General features: G+C 61.5%; 1 protein-coding gene across 1 annotated transcript; it reads right to left on the bottom strand.

The window, feature by feature from the left end:
- Nucleotides 1–796: 796 nt before the first annotated feature.
- Nucleotides 797–8036, bottom strand: TNNI1 (troponin I1, slow skeletal type). The gene is given in 7 exon segments (XM_062211247.1): nt 797–857; nt 1969–2078; nt 2963–3139; nt 4093–4182; nt 5490–5621; nt 6133–6174; nt 8022–8036. Coding segments are annotated over 6 exon segments (564 nt in total). The 3' UTR covers nt 797–857; nt 1969–1970.
- Between the last annotated feature and the right edge of the window lie 9917 nt (nt 8037–17953).

The following is a 17953-nucleotide window of genomic DNA, read 5'->3' on the forward strand; positions in this document are numbered from 1 at the left end:
GACAGGATGGAGGTGGGTGAAGGTGGACGGGGCAGGGGCCCCAGGGACAGAAACCGGGGAAGGAGCCACCTGGAGGCCAGATGTGGGATTGCAAGGTGTCCTCCTGGCACGGCTGGAGGCTGAGCTCCTGGGCTGTATCCGCAGGACCAGAGGAAGCCAAGCAAGTGCCCTGACCTCTTAGCCCAGAACAGTCAGGTACATGTGGTGGGCACCAGGGAGGGGTGATCCAGTCAACGGGGCACGGGGAGCATGAAATCAGGCTGGATAAGTGACTGAGTGGTGAGGCCCCTCTGGACAGCTGGGGTTGGGGGGCACTCAATGACCATGTCACCAGAGGTCAGGGCTGTGGTGAGGGGGCCATCCTGGCTGGTGCAGGGACTGCGTGGTATCACCGGGGCTGCAGTAGCAGCTGCCAGCTCCTTAGCCAACCACTCTGACCCCGAGCTGCTGGCTGGGGACCAGAGCCCGGCCCAGCCCCCCTGTCGCAGGCTCCCTGCCTTCCCATTCTTCCGAGTGTTCACAGAGCCAGAGAAACAAGCGGGAAACTAGGCTTTTAATGGAGAGGCTGCAATGCCGGGGGCCCCTGTGGCTGTCACAGCAGCAGTACAGGGAGGCAGCCCGGGGCTGGCAGGAAGGGGCCATGCGGACTCTGCTCCAGCTGCACCACGGGGCGTCAGGGAGGCCCTGGTGCTGGCTTGAGGTCTTCAGGCATGCACCTGCCCTTCCGCCGTCTTGTGCTGTCTATTTAATTCCAGCTGTGGAGGAGAGCGTGCACGCTGCAAGAAAGAGCAGGGGCAAAGAAGGGGTCGCGGGGTTGGGAGAAAGCACAGGAAGCGGGAGCCCAGAGCACGGGCGGCCTGCTGGGACAAAGAAGAGGAAGCGGTCAGCGCCCAGTAGACGCAGCCCTGACCCCCCACAGCATGTGCAGTCCACAGGGCTCCTGCAAAGCCTCGGCTTCCCAGCCCAGTGTCCACGTTCCTTCCACTGCTCCTCTGGCTGACTCTGCCTGCCTTCCCTTCTCCCCCATGACCAGCCCTTCCTCTTCATCTGCCCACTCACTGCCCTCCTTCTCCAGGAAGCCCTCTCTGTCCACTGCTACCTGCAGACCCTGCCCCACAGCACACCTTCCACACAGGGCCCAACATGGCCTCTGCACGGCCCTGTCCAGTCTCTCTCTCTAGCTAATCTTCCCAGGGCGAGGGCTCTGACTGGCTCTGAGTGGTACCTCCCTGGGAGCAGGGACTGTGAGGGCTGGGCACCCACAGGATATAAAATAGAAGACATTGCCAGAAAGTATGTAAAAGTTCAAGTTTAGGGGCCAATGTCCTGTCACAGCAGGTTAAGCCACTACCTATGACAACAGCATCCTATAGGGAGCCAGTTTGTGTCCTGCCTATTCCACCTTCCATCCATTTCCCTGCTATTGGCCTGGGAAAGCAGCAGATGGCCCCTGCCATCCATGTGGGAGACCCAGATAGAGCTCCTGGCTTTGGCCTGGCTCACCCCTGGCCATTTGCGGCCATGTGGGGAATGAACCAGCAGGTGGAAGATCTCTCTCCTCTCTCTCTTTGTCTCCTTCACCCTCTCCCTAACTCTGCCTTTCAAATAAATAAATAAATAAATAAATCTTTAAAAAAAAAAAAAAAGCTCAGGTGTTCAGAAAGTCAGAGCTGGAGGGGAGGGGCCCCGGGGATCACCTGCGTGGTGCGTGGTTCTAGCCTGGGCAAACATCAGCATCATCAGAAGACCAACCCCACCCAGAGTCTCTGGGAGAGCGGGTCTGGGGTGCTGCCCCAGGTCATGCAGCTGGACACCCACGGATCTGCCACAGTGCCCCGGTTTTGTAGGCGAGGTGAGATGACAGGAGCCGGGCCTGAGTCCCCCCCCCCCCCCGAGGCTACCTCTCCCTGGCACCACCCCCAGCCCAGCCCTGCGGTCCCCGTGGGAGAGGGGCGGGGGTGCCGGCACCTTTACTGTGAGGTCGGAGACTTGGCAGCGTCAAACATCTTCTTGCGGCCCTCCATCCCGGACATGGCCTCCACGTTCTTCCTCCAGTCACCCACCTCCACTGGCCGCTCCTGTGGGTGGGCCGCACACACGTCAGACCCGTGCCCTCTCCCCACCCCACCCCCTACTCCCGCTCAGGCCAGCCAGCCGCCTCCCAACAGCGGGGCTAGGGACACCTCTACCCAGCCAGGCAGGTTGAGGATGGGCCAGACAGCCCGCCGGGGACCCGGCCCAGGCTCCAGAGAAAAGAGGAGGCTGCTCCCGGCGGGTCCCAGGCCCACCCCACTCCCCAGTCTGAGGTTCTGTCGCTCAAGGCCATCTCCCCTGACTAATTCGTTGTTTGCTATCTCGTCGGCATGCGGCCGGGCCCATTGCTCCTCTCTCTGAAGCTTCCTGGGCCGGCAACCATGTTTCTAAGATTCCTGCTCCTCCCAGGGTCAAGTCTTAGCACAGACACGGGGTTTTCAAAAGGCTCACGGAAACACTGCATGGATTTCAAAAGAATTCTGCACCAAAATGGACACATCTTTGAATCCCATTTCTCCAAGAATTTGTGGAAGTGCCCTGGGACAGAGTTGGGCCAACCCTGAGTGAGCGACTGCCCTCGGTCCCCTGCCACCCATGTCGCTGTCCACACTGCCACAGGAGGTGCTGTCTCCGCAGCCCGTCCCTTAAAGCTCCGTGTTCACTCCCGCTGGGTGCAGGCAGCGTCTCACTGGCCTCCTCCCTCTGGCTCTCTTTCTGGCCCTGTCTCCTCCACAGACCAGGAGCAGCTTGGAGGGAGTGGGAAAGGAAAGCCCCTCCTTCTGACAGTGGTCTCCCAGGGGTTCTAGAATGTTCTCACAGGCTAACCAGCCTCCAGCAGGAGCTCGTGGGCCTGCCCCAGACTGTGTGAGGGGCAGCAGGGGAGGCCGGCAGGGCAGGGGCTGGGAGGTTCTGGAGAAGTGGCCCTCACCTTCTCTGTGTCCTCCTTCTTCACGGACTTGAGGTTGGCCCGCAGATCCATGGACACCTTGTGCTTGGAGCCCAGCAGGGCCCGGAGCATGGCGTCGGCCGAGACGCGGACCCGGCGCAGAGGTGGGCGCTTGAACTTCCCACGGAGGTCCAGCACCTTGAGCTTCAGGTCCTTGATCTGCGGGCAAGAGAGGCCCAAGCTCAGGGGAGAGGGAGCTAGAACCATGGGCTGCCAGTGCCCCAGCCCGAGGCCAGCCCCCTGCCTCTCAGACCCACCCATCGCTTTTCAAAGAACCCCACACAGATGAATGTAATGACCTGGGATGGCTGAGGCCCAGTGGACACCCCATCACTGTAGCCGCGAACAAGGGGCCCTGCCCATCCCAGCTCTGCTCCGTCTGGAGCCCTGTGTGGCCCCAGGCTGTTTCCTCGATGCTGCTCCCAACCATCCCTCCCCCGTGAGGTGCCAAAGCCTCCCACAGCCACTTGGTCCAGCAGGATGCCTGGCCCCAGGCCCAAGACCCCCAGAGGACTCTCCAGGGCATGGTCTCTGGGGTGCCTGTGACCCCACAGGTCATCACTCCTGGGATGCAGAAGTGGCTTGGGCACCCCCCAACCCTCCTCTCTGCTAGGACAAACTCCCAGAAGCCGCCAGCCCCACTGGAGCAGGGTCTGGACCAACTCAGTGCTCCCATGCCCTGTGCCCTGGGGTAGGGGGGTACCGAGCACTAGACTGGGAGCCTGAGGCTGGGGTGTCCCAGGACCACCACCGTGTGACCTGGGCCGAGCTCTTAGCCTCTCTGAGCCTCCGTGTCCTCATCAGCTGGTGTAGGTAATGGTCCCGCCTCCAACCAGAGGGGCGGCAGGTGGAGCACAGGTGGGAGTGTGCCGGGCCAAGGTAAGCGGTCATTGACAGGCATCTGTTAGCGTGGGGGAAGGGCAGCAGCTGTCGGACTGAGGGCCCGCAAGGCGCCAGTGCTGCTCCTGTGATTACTGAGTATTGATTGTCCTCCGGGCCTATCTCCAGCCTCCTGCCAAGGGGTCACCTCCGAGGCCCTCCTGTCACCACCCCGCTCTGCACAGACCCCTCCTCTCCCCACACCGCCCGCCCGGCCCCTCGCCCAGACTCGCCTCCCTGGTGTTGTGCAGGCATTTGGCCTCGATGTCGTAGCGCTCCTCATCCACCACCTCCACCTTGGCGTGCAGCTCCCGGCACAGGTCCTGGGGCGAGTGAGACACCAGCCTCCAGCCTCCCTTCCCTGCCTCCGCGCCCAGCGCCCTGGGCCCTCTCCCACCCTTTTTCCAGACACCACTCTGGAGGGGAGCTGCCAGACTCGGTGGCTCTGGGGCCCACTCTGCAGGCAAAGCTCAAGGGAACCCCTGATCCCCAGCACTTTCTTCTTTTAAAAAAGATTTATTTATTTTATTTGAAAGGCAGAGTTACAGAAAGAAAGAGAAAGAGGTTTTTTATCCACTGGTTCACTCCCCAGGTGGCCGCAATGGCCAGAGCTGCACCCATCTGAAGCCAGGAGCCAGGAGCTTCTTCAAAATCTCCCACAGGGATGCCGAGGCCCAAGCACTTGGGCCATCTTCTACTGCTTTCCCAGGCCATAGCAGAGAGCTTGATTGAAAGTGGAGCAGCCAAGCCTCGAACCAGTGCCCATATGGGATGCCGGCACTGCCGGCGGTGGCTTTACCTGCTACACCATGGTGCCAGCCCCTCCCCATCACTTTCTTAAAATGGAAATGAAGAGCAGAGATTTGGGAATTCATGCATTAAACAAAATGATAAAAATAGCCAGTGATGCCACCACCTGGCATGATGATATTTTTCCTTGCAGCTTCTTCCCTCAGCCACCACTGGACTGAAAAGGTAACCGATATTTTAAACACCTTAAATGTTGAAGTCTATGTTGTGGTGCAGCAGGCTAAGCCACCCGCTATAATGCCAGCATTCCGTATGAGTGCCAATTCAAGGCCCCGTTGCTCCACTTCTGATCCAGCTCTCTGCTACTGCACCTGGGAGGCAGCAGAGGATGGCCCAGGTACTTGGCTCCCTGCCACCCACATGGGAGACCAGGATGGAGTTCCAGGCTCCTGGCTTCAGCCATTGTGGCCATTTGGGGAGTGAATCAGAGGATGGAAGACCTCTTTCTCTCTGTCACTGTGCTTTTCAAATAAAGCTTTAATATAAATAAATAATAAAAATAAAAGCCATTAACGGCTTAACTCTAGGGTTAGGCAGTCAAGCCCTTGGAGAAACGGGGCTTTCTGAGTCTTGCCTGCTCCCTGCTCCATGCGTGGCACTGGCTGCTGACCTGAAGCCAGGTGCCTGGTTTGGCCCCGCCTCACCTCCCGCACCTGTAAAATGGGCTCTGCCGTTTCCACCTCACAGGTGGTTGGGGGCATTCAGGGAGAGCACCTGTGTGTCACAGGGCTCCAAGCCCATGTTAGTTCAGGCCCCTGCCACCTGGTCCCTGGGGCCCCACACCCAAGGCGCCCAGCCCAGCCCAGCCGGCTAGACTCACCTGCAGAGCGCTGAGGGACAGGCCGCGGGTCTGCAGTGCGGGGATGCGCTCGGCCAGGTAGCGCACCTTCTCGGCCTCGCGGGCCTCGTGCTCCTGCTCCCAGCACTCCTTGGCCTTGGCCAGCATCAAGCTCTGCACAGGACAGACCTGCTGAGCCGGGCCTGGCCCCTGGCACGTCCCACCCAGCAGTGGGGAGTGAGGAGAAGGTGGCCCTGGGGGCTGGGCAGGCTGGGAGGCCACAGCTCACTGTGGGTGCATGGGCGGGGGCCACAGGCCAGCTGGGGTGGAGAGGCACCAAGTGGCCTTGCAAGGCACCCTGGGCACCGGGGCTCACGTGCCCCTCCCTGTCTTCCTTCTACCTGCTTTTTGCCTGTTTGGGGCCCTAGAGCTCCAAAGAGGAAACCCACAAAATCAAGCAGGACCCTCTGCCCCTCCGGGGAGCGCAGAGCCCACCCCTCCCAGGACCCCAGGCGGCTGTCAGGATGCACACTCCCCACCTCCACTGACCACCTGAGCCCGGCCCTGGCTCCAGCAACAGCTAGGTCCCCCACTCCTCCTCCTCAGCCTTGCTGTGGTCCCCCTCTTCTGCTCCCCCCGTGACCGTCCCCACCCCCACCGCCACGGAGCCAGCCCCCAGCCTCACCTTCAGCAGGAGCTTGCGCGAGGCGGTGATCTTGGATTTTCTCTGAGGGTAAGAAATGGGAGAGACAGGTGGTGAGGCGGAGGCTGGAGACCTGGGACCCACAGCCAGGCCAGGCCAGGCCAGGCCGAGTGGCAGTGAGTTCCACCATCATTACCCAGAGTACTTAGCGGCCTTTAAAAACTCAGCTTGGAGATCTAACCCCTCCAACTCAGAAAACGCTGCGGTCAGCTACCAGGACATCGGGGCTGACTCCCCACTCTGGCTCTGCTGCTGGTGGACCCTGTAAGAGCCTGGCTGGGTCACACGGCCGCTAGGTGGCCCCCTCCCATCCTTTGTACCTGTCACAGGGGACTAAGACCCACCACCCTACTTAGCCTATCTTCACGCACATCAAAACTTTTTGCCACCTTAGCGCACTGCCCATCGAAGTCTAAGCCCTGAAAACACACTCTGCTGCTCCTATCAAAAACACTAGCCGTGTCGGTGCCCACTGGATACTTCCGGGGCGGTGAGATGGCTGCTCGGCCCCTGACTTGCTTTCTGAACACTGGTCACTTTGGGGCCACAGCTGTCTCTTCTCGTGTCCTCTGCTCCTCTCCTTCAGCCTGGAGTTCTGCTGCTTTAAAGAGAAAGGGCCCTGGGGCTGGCGTTGTGGCGCGGTGGGTTAAAGCCCCTGCCTGTAGCGCCAGCATCCAATATGAGTGCCAGTTCGAGTCTTGGCTGTTCCACTTCCAATCCGGCTCTCTGCTATGGCCTGGGAAAGCAGTAGAAGATGGCCCAAGTCCTTGAGCCCCTGCACCTGCGTGGGAGACCCGGAAGAAGCTCCTGGCTCCTGGCTTCAGATCGACTCAGCTCTGGCCATTTTGGTCATTTGGGGAGTGAACCAGTGGTTGGAAACATTATCTCTGTCTCTACCTCTCTCTGTAACTCTGCCTTTCAAATAAATAAAATAAATATTTAAAAAAAGAGCGAGAGAAAGGGTCTTGGCGCTAGGGCTCACAGTAAGATGAGCCACACGGAGAAACTGGTAACTATCGAACAACAGCATTTTCATCCTCACTGAGGACTGTGGTGCAAGTGGCCCCTCCAATAGCATGGCCAGGCCCCACCTTTGCCGCAGCCCTGACCCTGGGCGGCACAGAGGTGTCTAGCACCCGTGTAAAGCGGGATCGTAGAGACTGGCCGGGGTCGGGGCCATCTGACACCTTGTGGGAGCCTAAGGACGTGTCTTTGCTCCTCTCTCAACGTTCGGCCGCCAGGCAAGACTGCAAGAAGCCATTGCCAACCCCCCTGCTGCTGTCCCCGTCCAGACACTACCTCACAGAGACGTCGTGCATGGGGACAGCAGCTCCCTGGGCCCAGGAAGCCCCGCAGCCAGAATCTGCACTCGCGGTCTCTGTCCCCCAGCTCCGCCACTGAGCACTGCCATCCCAAAGCCCCTCCCAGGGCCTTGGCCCACGCTTTGCACCCCCCTCCCAGAGCCCACCCTACCTCCCCCAGTCTGAGGACTTGACACACCCCAAGCAGCACTTACCTCACTTCAGGCACCCATCACAAGAAGGCAGGGAGAGAGCAGGAAGAGTACACGTTATTATCACACAGCAGGGCCAGCACGGGGACCAGGGGCAGGGACAACAGGACGCCAGAGAGCCATCAGGTGGCAGGCACCCTCAGGAGCTTGGGCCACAGCATCGGGGGCGGGGTGGGGCGAGCTCGGCTCAGAGGCTGGGAGGACAGGTGGCAGTGCGGAGGAACCCCCGAGTGCCGACCCAGCCCCCCGGGACCTGTCCCTGTCTAGGATCTCTTCTCCTGGGGAGCAGCCTTCAAGGGCTGTACTCTGCAGCAAGGGGAGACTGGGCCTCGTGGAGGCCTGGGCGGGGTGGGGCTACTTACACTTCCGGCATGGCGGCGACCGGGCAGCACCTGGACAGAGGAAGGGCACCTGAGCAAAGTCACAGCTCCCGCCCCTACCCGCCCCGCTGGGCTTGGGAGTCGGAGTCAGACGGAAAGGCCCCGGCAGACCGGGACGGGACAGAGCGTGGGTCGGGGTCCCAGGCCGACTCCAGCCCCCTGCCTGGTTTTGCCTAAAGAATTGTAAGAACACGGAACACTTAGGTGAGCTTAAAGCCTGGGATAGTTAGCTACCTGACACTTGCCAGAAAAGCAAAAGTTGGCCAATCCCACCGCGGGGAGCCCCGGAAGGGGAATGGAGCGGAATAGAGACACACATTCAGGGAGCCACCACCTGGCACAACTCCAGGGGGCGCCATTCACACCAAGGGCTTTGTGCCTGGCAGCCCTGGGAAGGGCGGTAGGGCCCCTGAGTGCAGGCAGTGATACTGGGAGGCAGGGCAGACCCTGGTCCCTGCCCAGCCTGGGCGAGTTTTCCTTCTGGCTAAATGAGTTGGGTGAGTGGTTTCCCACTTCATACACAGCTCTTGGGCCCTTTCTTTCTTTTAAAGATTTATTTCTTTATTTGGAAGAATTGCACAGAGAGAGGAAGAGACAGAGGGAGAGAGACCTTCCATCCGCTGGTTCACTCCGCAAATGGCCGCAACAGCCAGGGATGGGCCAGGCTAAAGCCAGGAATCGGGAGTTTCTTCTGGGCCACCCACATGGGCGCAGGGGCCCAAGCACTTGGGCCACCCTGCACTACTTTCCCAGGCACAATAGCAGGGAACTGGATCAGAAGTGGAGTGGCTCCGCCACGAAGCCGGCCCTGGGCCCTTTCTTCAAACCAAATCTTCCTGGGAAGCAAAGCAAATTCCACAGGGGCCCATGGCACTGGCTTGGGGCGGGGGTGTCTGCCGTGGCAGCCCCATCCCTGGAAGGCCACGGAACACAGTCCGATACCGCCTGAGCAGGTGGCCCCGGGGACCTTGGCCAACACGGGAGCCCTTGAAGATGCAGAGGGGGAGGTTCCAAAGCCAGACTGACTGCCTTGGCTGGGCCTGGACAGAGGGCATTCCAATGGGGGGAGGAATGGACGAGAGCCCAGGGGAAGGCCAGCGCCAGCTGGGGTGGGGAACAGGTGTGCAAGGTGGGGCAGGAGAGGGACAGGGTTGGAGCTCAGGGTTTGGCTCGAGGACCTGGCCTGGAGCAGTGGAGGGCCTGCCAGCCCCAGGGGCAGCCCTTGCTCTGCCCTGCCTCTGCCCTCTGCCCTCTGCCATGCCACAACTCACAGCCCTGTGAGCAGGGCTTCGGTCGCCTGTCTGGAATCTCCCACCCAGCCAGAAACCTCTGGGCCTCCACCTGTGCTCCCACCCCCAGGGGAGGGGAAGTGTGGCCCCAGAGTTCCAGCTGTCACCATGGGGCACAGAGGGAGCGGGGTGGAGAGAATCCATAGATTCCTGGCGTGCTTGGCTGAAATTAGCTTTTATAGGCAGCTGCTTCTCCCAAGGGCTCCGCTCCTCCCAAGACACTGAGTCCAAAGGAAACAGTAGCCGATGGAGCCACACCCAGGTCTGTCTGTCCACCCATCCTGCCAGTCCCCAGGGGCACCAGGTCTCAGCCCAGCGGCTCCGTGTCTGTCTCCTGGGCTGTGGCTCAACGTTGGTGGGCATCTGGGCACTGTGCGGCCCTACTTGCTGAGGCCAGGCCTCCTGCCAAGCCCTGGGGCCTGCCCCCAGCCTGCCCCACTGATAAATGCCAGGCCAAGGGTCCCACGTCAGGCAAGAGGCCCCAGCCTGGGCTGTGACAGCCACCACATGGGACCCTTGACAGGCCCTGGGGAAGATAAGCAGGGTCCCGATAAGAGCACGGCCCAGAGTGCCGGGGCTCCAGCCCACCCCCCACAAGTAGCAGGTGATAATGAGAAAATCCACAGTCAGGGGACAGAGCCCAGAACCTCCGGAGGGTGACTCAGAGCGGGGCTGTCCCTTCCCTGAGGCCCCGTGGGGTTTGGGAAAGCTGTGAGCTGGCCTGTGAGTATGTGAATGCAATTGTGTGTGTGAGAGACAAACGAGAGCGGGAGCGAGAGCGAGAGAGAGAGAGAGAGAGAGCTGATCTCGTTGGACACCTAATAACCAGGGATGCAAATATCTAGTTAGCCGCATGTCCGTCCCCTGCTCCCCACCCTCGACCTTGGACGCTAGTCCAAGGGCATCCCTGTCCTCCTTGACAGACAGCTATCAAGGCTGTACTTGCAAGCCTGGGATTGTGGACTCTACCGCCATCGCAGCCCACCTCAAGCCCTGGACAGGAGACCCGAACCCCAGAACCACAGTGGGACTAGGACTCCCAAGCCTGGGGCAGAGGCTGCCTGTGGTCCCCCCCACACACACGGAGACCCCAACACCCCCGGCTGTGGATTGCACTACAGATCACCCTGCCTTCTGTGCCCGTGGCTCCCGGGCCCGTGTCCTGTTGCCCAGGTGGACAGGCAGAGGGCGCTGAGCCGGCCCCTCCAAGACAGGAACAAAGAACAGGATGGTTTCCCCCAGTGCCGGCTCCAGCTCCCTGAGAGCCCCCCTCCTCCTGCCCTGCAGCCCTGCTCAGTCTCCTTGCTCGCTGGGCTCTTCCCCAGACTTCCAGGGGCGGCTCCTGCACCCCAGCTCTGCAGGCCCCAACGCTAGCCCTTCCCTCTGGGCAGCCCCATGGGAAAACCTCACCCATGAGGCTCTGCCTCGGGCTCCTGAGGAAGCTGCTGGAAGATTCTGCCCCTGACTCCTGGCCCCTGCTGGCCAGGGAAAGCGTTCACTCCCAGCCCCACTCCCACCCTTCAGCATAGAGCAAAAGGCCGCGGCGGGAGACGGGTTTTCGGGGTGGTCTCAAGCACCCGCGGCTGCACAGGCAGGGAAGGTCTGGTCCCATCTGCACACCCTCGCTTTCTGCCTCCGCCTGTGCTCGCCCTGGTCCCCAGGCCTCAGCTGCACTCACCTTGTCCACTCTCGTGCCACTGACCTGTGCTTCACCGCCGACTGCAGACCGGGAAGGCAGAGTGAGGGGAGGCTTTGAAAACTGTGGCCAACAGCAACTGGCCAGTAAAAATAGAACGGTCCACTGCCCCCTCCCTCTGCCCCTCCCCCACCCCTCCCCGGACCCCTCAGCCCCAGAGCCACACTGCAGTGCACACGACAGACACACAGCTTCCAGGCACGTGTGCAGTGGGCTCCAGAGCACACCCAGGCCATAGCTGAGTCCAACCAGCACCCACCCTGGGAGAAGAGAGGGTGGAGGTGGAGGCCCCTACATCTCCTCCAAGGAAATGTGGAAATTGGCCCGGAGCCTAAGAGAGCCGAGCTCCACCTTCGGGAATCTTCCACGGCTCTGGGACCTGTGGGACGGAGGAAGCCTGGAGTGTCCATGGGGCCAATGGGGCCGAGCTGTTGTGGGAGGGGCAGCAGGGCCCACCTTTGTGCTCACGGAGGTCTGAGGGTCTGCAGACGCTGTACCCCAACCTCCAGCTCGGGTTCCCAGGATCCAAACGGCACCCAAGCGCCATGCCTGGACCTCAGCGAGACTCACTCACTTCTGCCTGCCTGGTCTGGTGCCCTGGGGGCTGCACCTGTTCACCGGGTATTTTTAGGCTGTTGACGAACACATAATACCCATCCTATAGTCAGAGAAAGACAATGCCTGCTATGTTAATCCTGTGGCTATTATAGTCGGGCCTCTCCCGGGCCAGCATCCCAGGCTGGGGCAGGGCAGGAAGGACACTGACCTCTCTGGGAGGCCAGAGAGAGGCCCCACGAGCAGCAGGGGTCGGGGAGCTCTCGCCACACTCCCCTTAGGGAATGCTGAGGAGACACAGCCCCCAGTGACATTCTGCTGCCTGGAAGAGGTGGCACTCAGTCCCTGCTGGTCAGGGCAGCTTGGGAGCCCACCACCCTGGAAGGCTGAGGGCAGAAAGGGCAGGGGCTGGGACAGAAAGGGAAGGAGGCCCGGGCCAGAAAGGGCAGCTGGGACAAGGGGAAGGATTCGGGGGCAAGTCCACTGGAGGGTATTGCCTTGGTCATTGAACTTATAATTTATACAAGAACTTTCTTTTTTTTTTAATTTTTTTTTTTTTTGACAGGCAGAGTGGATAGTGAGAGAGACAGACAGAGAGAAAGGTCTTCCTTTTTGTCATTGGTTCACCCTCCATGCCCACTGCGGCCGGCGCATCACACTGATCCGAAGCCAGGAGCCAGGTGCTTCTCCTGGTCTCCCATGGGGTGCAGGACCCAAGCACTTGGGCCATCCTCCACTGCCTTCCCGGGCCATAGCAGAGAGCTGGCCTGGAAGAGGGGCAACTGGGATAGAATCCAGCGCCCCAACCGGGACTAGAACCCGGTGTGCCGGCGCCGCAAGGCAGAGGATTAGCCTGTAGAGCCACGGCGCCGGCCACAAGAACTTTCTTATAGGACCTTAATACACACAGAAATGGAGTTGTCTGCATGGAAAATGCTGTCTATTGCAAAGGAAAAATAGAAGGGTGGATTCTGGGGACCCCTTGGGATGCCCCCAATCACATATAGCAGAGCCTGGTTCAAGTCCCAGCTCCTCGGCTTCCAATCCAGCTTCCTGCTGATGTGCATCCTGGGAGGCAGCAGGTGATGTCCAAGTACTTGGATTCCTGCCTCCCACGTGGGGAGACCCAACAGAGTCCCAGGCTCCTGGCTTCTGCCTGGCCCAGCGCTTGCTGCTGCGGCCATTTGGGAGTGAACCAGTGGATAAAGATGCTCTCTCTGCCTCTCTCTCTCTCTTTCAAATAAAACAAATCTTACAATTTTCATTGTAACTTTCTAAAAAGGAAAGGAAAAATAAAACAGATTGACCAATAGAAGAGCGAACGAGGGTCAAACCTGCTCATAGGTGCCCCTGCTCACAGCAAGGCGTGTCCAGTGCCCGCCCACCTCGGGCCCCTGCTGTGCAAGGACCAGGCCCACGCACTCAGACGGTCCAGGAGCAGCACGCATCCTCAGACACTGTGGGGCGCAGGGGCCACTGTCCCAACGCCACCCCTGCCACCCCCACCCACAGGGCATGCAGCATCCAGCTGGCCCCCGATCTGCTGCCCCGTTCAGGAATGGAGGAAAGCAATGGCTTCGCCCTTGGCACGCCAGCTTCTCCAGGCCCCCCCTCTGCTGCCCACACAAAGGTGACCTTCAAAAGGGGGCTGTGATGCCTCTTATCCTCGTCCCTGCTCCAATCTTCTTTGTGCGTGAAACGGGTGCCGAGGCCTCTGGTGCCCACGCACAGGCCTCTGTGGCTGCCCATGCCCGGCCAAGGGCCCACCAGCAGAAGTGCAAGCCTGCGACCCCCTCACAACCCCTGCTGAGGGGGCCTCTGCCGCCCTTCTCCCAGCCTCCTCTCTGCAGGAAAGGCTGCGCATCTGCAAGGGCCCAGGTCGCCCCCTGCCATTCTGCCGTCCTTCCTGGAACTGTGAGGCTGTCTGGTCAGAGGGGACCCTCCCCAGACGTGGGACCAGAAACAGGGTCCACGGCCCTGCCAGAGCCACAGGCAGAACCCTGTGGCCAGCTAGATAGTGGTCCCCCAAAGACGCCCATGAAACCGGGCATACAACACCTCTATGACACAGGCTGCTGGCGGGTCTGACTAAATAAGGGGCTCAAGAGGGGAGTGGACCTGGGTCACCTGGGCAGGCCCAGTGAGCACGAGGTCAGGTGGGCCAGGGTTGGGCAAAGCCGATGTGACACAGGAAGAGTGGTTTGGAATCACCACGTGCGTGCGACTTGCTACCGCAGCAGTGAGACTCCGGACTCCGCGGTGCCTGGCTGTGCCCCGGGCTCCGTGGTTCCAGCTGTGCTTGCAAGCGGTCGGGAAAACGGCAGCTGGGGAGGCTCAGTGGAGAGAACCGGCCCCGGGGGAGTCTGCCCAGGGCAAGGCAGGAGAACCGGCCTGGATGGGGTCTCTGCCCAGGGCAAGGCCAGCCTGCGGCACAGCCTCAGCCTTCCCGGCCAGGGCCAGCTCCGCCCCAGTCTCAGCCACACGTCAGAGCCACAAGTCCCCTGAGAGCACAGAGACTGGAGAGGAGAAGCCACGCGGTCACTGTGCTACTCGGCCCAGCGCTCAGGTCACACTACCTGAGAGAAGCCACTTCCCTGACCCTACTGGCGCCGTTCCTAATTCCAGCACTGACCCCCCGAACCCTAACCTCAGCCCTGCCCGTAACCCCAGCCGGGCCTCTGGCACCCACAGGTGCCCTTTGTGGGAATTAGACAACAGCGCCCCCTCCAGGCGGATGCGGCCGCCCAGGTAACAGCTCTCCCAGGTGGACAGGGGTGCATGGCCATCCCTCTCCCGGCCGGCCGGGCACTCCTGTGGGTGCTCTGCACCACGGCCCCTGCCCCGACCTCCCAGACCCTCGTCATCACAGATGCTCACACCTGGGCAACGGGGGAGCCCCGCGCTCCCTTTCAATCCACACAGCAGTAAGCAGCTGATGCCGCCCTTGTTCTGAGACCTCAGCCATGCCCTCTCCAAGCCCTGGTCTGCCCCAGGCTCCCGGGCCTCGCCTTAGCGCCCCTCCTGACTCTGGCCTCGAGGCAGGGCCCTGGCCGAATTCCCTGCAGAGTCCTCCCCACCCCAGCCTCCTCGCTTGTAAGCCGGGTAAGGGTATGCCGTGGCCCAAGGGCGAGCCCCCCACCCTCCGAGACCCCTCCTTGGGACCAGGCTGATGGGCTTTCCTTGGCTGGGTTTTAAAGTCCAGTGAGGAGTGGGCATTTAGTCGAGGGGTTAGACACCCACTTCCCACGTCAGAGTGCCTGGGTTCGAGGCTAGCCCCTGGCTCCTGACTCCCATGCAGGCCCTTGAAGCAGCGATGATGGCTCAAACAGTCCACATGGGAGACCTGGACTGTGTCCCTGGCTCCCGGCTCTGGACCCAGCCCAGCTCTGGCCACCACCGGCCTCTGAGGAGTAAAGCAGAGGATGGGATTCCGCCCCCCCTACATGTTTTGGGTTAAAGTCCAGAGAAAGCATGAGGCGGCCTTGGTCGGACGCTGGGTCTCCAGACAACACCTGTGCCCAGGCCTCTCAGATCCCCTGTGGCTCAGTGGGAAGTGGAGGGGAGGGGGCCAGGAGGAGCAGGAAGGCGATCCGGGGCTGGTCAGGCCCCAGGAGCCACCCAAGTAGGAGCCAGTGTGGGAGAGGACCTGCGAGGGTTCCCAGCCACAGTCCTGCCTGCTTCCCGCTCACCTTTGTCCCTCCCTCCCCCCAGGGCCTGGGAGGCCACGGCCAAGGGAAGGAAGTAGGGGCCAGAGGAGCTAAGCCTTCTAAAGCTTCGGGCTGCAGGGTCTGGGCCCCCCCCCCCCACCTCACACGGCCCAAATTAGCAAGTGACAGGCTCCGCCCAGCAGCCCTGCCAGCTGCCCCTCCTACCACAGGTCCTGCTCAGGGACAAGGCCTCCGTGACAGCATCCAGGCCCCTCCCCGCCAAGTTCCAGGGCCCAGGAGGCCAGGGCAGAAGGAGCCATGAAACCAAGACGCTGACACTCTGGGTTCCTGCCACCGGTCAGCCTCGTGGAGGGGCCAGGACATGGGAGGCAGGGCAACCAGGGCACTCCCCGCCCAGCCCAGGCCACTCACCCCTTCCCAGCCTCTCTTTTCCTGGCTGTAAAATGGGGAGAACACCAGCCTCCCTCAGAGGGAGCCATGTGACTGAGGTGAGCTACTGGGTAGAAAGTCTTGCTAATGTCTGGCACAAGGCAAACATGGAAGGGACATTGGTTCCTTTTTTTTAAAATTTTTGACAGGCAGAGTGGACAGTGAGAGAGAGAGACAGAGAGAAAGGTCTTCCTTTTTTCCATTGGTTCACCCCCCAGTGGCCGCCGCGGTCGGCACACCGCGCTGATCCGAAGCCAGGAGCCAGGCGCCTCTCCTGGTCTCCCATGCGCGTGCAGGGCCCAAGCAGTTGGGCCATCCTCCACTGCAGAGAGCTGGCCTGGAAGAGGGGCAACCGGGACAGAATCCGGCGCCCCGACCGGGACTAGAACCCAGTGTGCCGGCACCGCAGGCGGAGGATTAGCCTATTGAGCTATGGTGGCACCAGCCAGGGACATTGGTTCTTAGAACATTCTCCCTGCCTCTCGGGAGGTGCGAGGAGCTCCTATGAACCCATTTCACTGACGTGGAAACAGAGGCTCCCTGTGCTGGCCCAAGCAAGGGAGCAGAGGTCCGAGAACCAGACGCGCGCTCTGCCCGTGCTCCGTAACCAGCCTGGCACATAGCAGGTGTGCAGCAAACAGGAGCCGTGGTTATCATCAGCATTGTCATCTCCAGCCAGCACAGAGGCCCCATGGGGAATCTGGGGTGGGCCAGCCCGGGGGCCCCCAAACTCCCCCAGGAGGCCCGGGCCGGTGTGGAGCTCCCTACCACAGGTTGAAGGAAGGGAAGAAGCCCCACAGGGTGAGGGGCGGGGCCCAGCAGGCTCCAGCGCTGGGTGGGGCGCCGGCCTGCAGCTCCCACTAGTACATTTCACACAGCTCCAGGCCACCACCCTCTGCCCAACCCAGGGCTTCTCTTCTCCCTGAGCTCCTCACGGCCACGCCCCTGCCCCCCAGCATGCCAGGGCCCACCTGCTCAGCTCCTCCCACCAGCCAGGAGCCATGCCACCCCAGCTCCCACTCAGGCTCACCCTGCCCCGCTGGCTGGGCCTTCACACCCTGAGCCTGGGTGGGGCCCGGGGCTGAGGCTGTGGATCCCAGGGGTGGGAGGCGGAATGTGGGGAGCGGAGGCGGAGAGTGAGCTGGCAAACCAGGTGTGGACCCCACCCTGCAGGCGAATTCCTTCCACACGGCACGTGAGCCATCTGCCAGCCTGGGAACCAGGCCACCAGGTCCCCGAGCGGCCTCCCATCTGCCTCACCCCACTCACCACCCCCAGGACCATTGCTCCAGGCCCCTGGCAGCCTGCCCTGTGCCCACCCTGGCCACACAACTCGAATCCACAGCCCCCCAACCCAGGCACAGTGGTCTCAGCTTCCAGGCCTGCTTTGGGAGGCTTCCCCCCCTCCCCAGCTCTGCCCAGCACCCTTGGCAGGACTGTCACCCTAGGCATTGTGTCACCGAGGCTTTCCCATTTATAGTTCTGTGAGCACCGGTTCAAGTCCCGGCTGCTCCATTTCCAATCTGGCTCCCTGCTAATGCACCTGGGAAAGCAGCAGTGCTTGGTCCCCTGCCACCCATAGGGGAGAAGTGGGTAGAGCTCCCGGCTCCTGGCTTTGGCCCACCAGCAAATGAGATCTCTCTCTCTCTCTCTCTCTCTCTCTGCCTTTCAAATACAAAGTCTTAAAAAAAAAAAAAAAAAAAAAAAACCTTCTGTGAAAATTCACCGCAAGGCAGGGCCCCTCCCAGCCTCCAGCCGCGCTGGCGCTGGCCCTGGCCCCTCTCCTGCCACTGCCGTCCCCAGAGAGCCCTGCAGGTCCCCTGACACCTGCCCCCCTGGCGTCACCTCATTCACTCAACAGCACCTCCCTAGGAAAGCCCCCAGGGGCGGCTGCCTATCCAGGTGCCAGGGACAAGCAGTGTGCCCCAGGTCCCGCTTGCACCACTTCCCGGGCCCCCGGACGGCCGTGGGCACCAGGACCCAGCCCTTGGAGACCCCAGACCCCCCCCCCCCCCCGGCTCTCACATTGCTCCTTCCTGCCATGCAGGAGACGGCGAGGGACAGAGACGATTCCCTTTGTGTCCCAGACGTGAAAGCGCTCCCGGGTCTATGAAGGAACGGCCAATCCGTGGGGACCGAGACCCAGCCCCGTTGCCTGCCTGGGCCACCCCACCATCAGCCTGTTCGCTTCTTCACCTCCTCCAGGAAGCCCTCCCTAACCACCCTGACTGCATTAGGTCACCTACTTAATGTCACTTCTGCACCCGTGGTGC

This window comes from Lepus europaeus, chromosome 14, assembly GCF_033115175.1.
Source record: "Lepus europaeus isolate LE1 chromosome 14, mLepTim1.pri, whole genome shotgun sequence".
Classification (NCBI taxonomy): domain Eukaryota; kingdom Metazoa; phylum Chordata; class Mammalia; order Lagomorpha; family Leporidae; genus Lepus; species Lepus europaeus.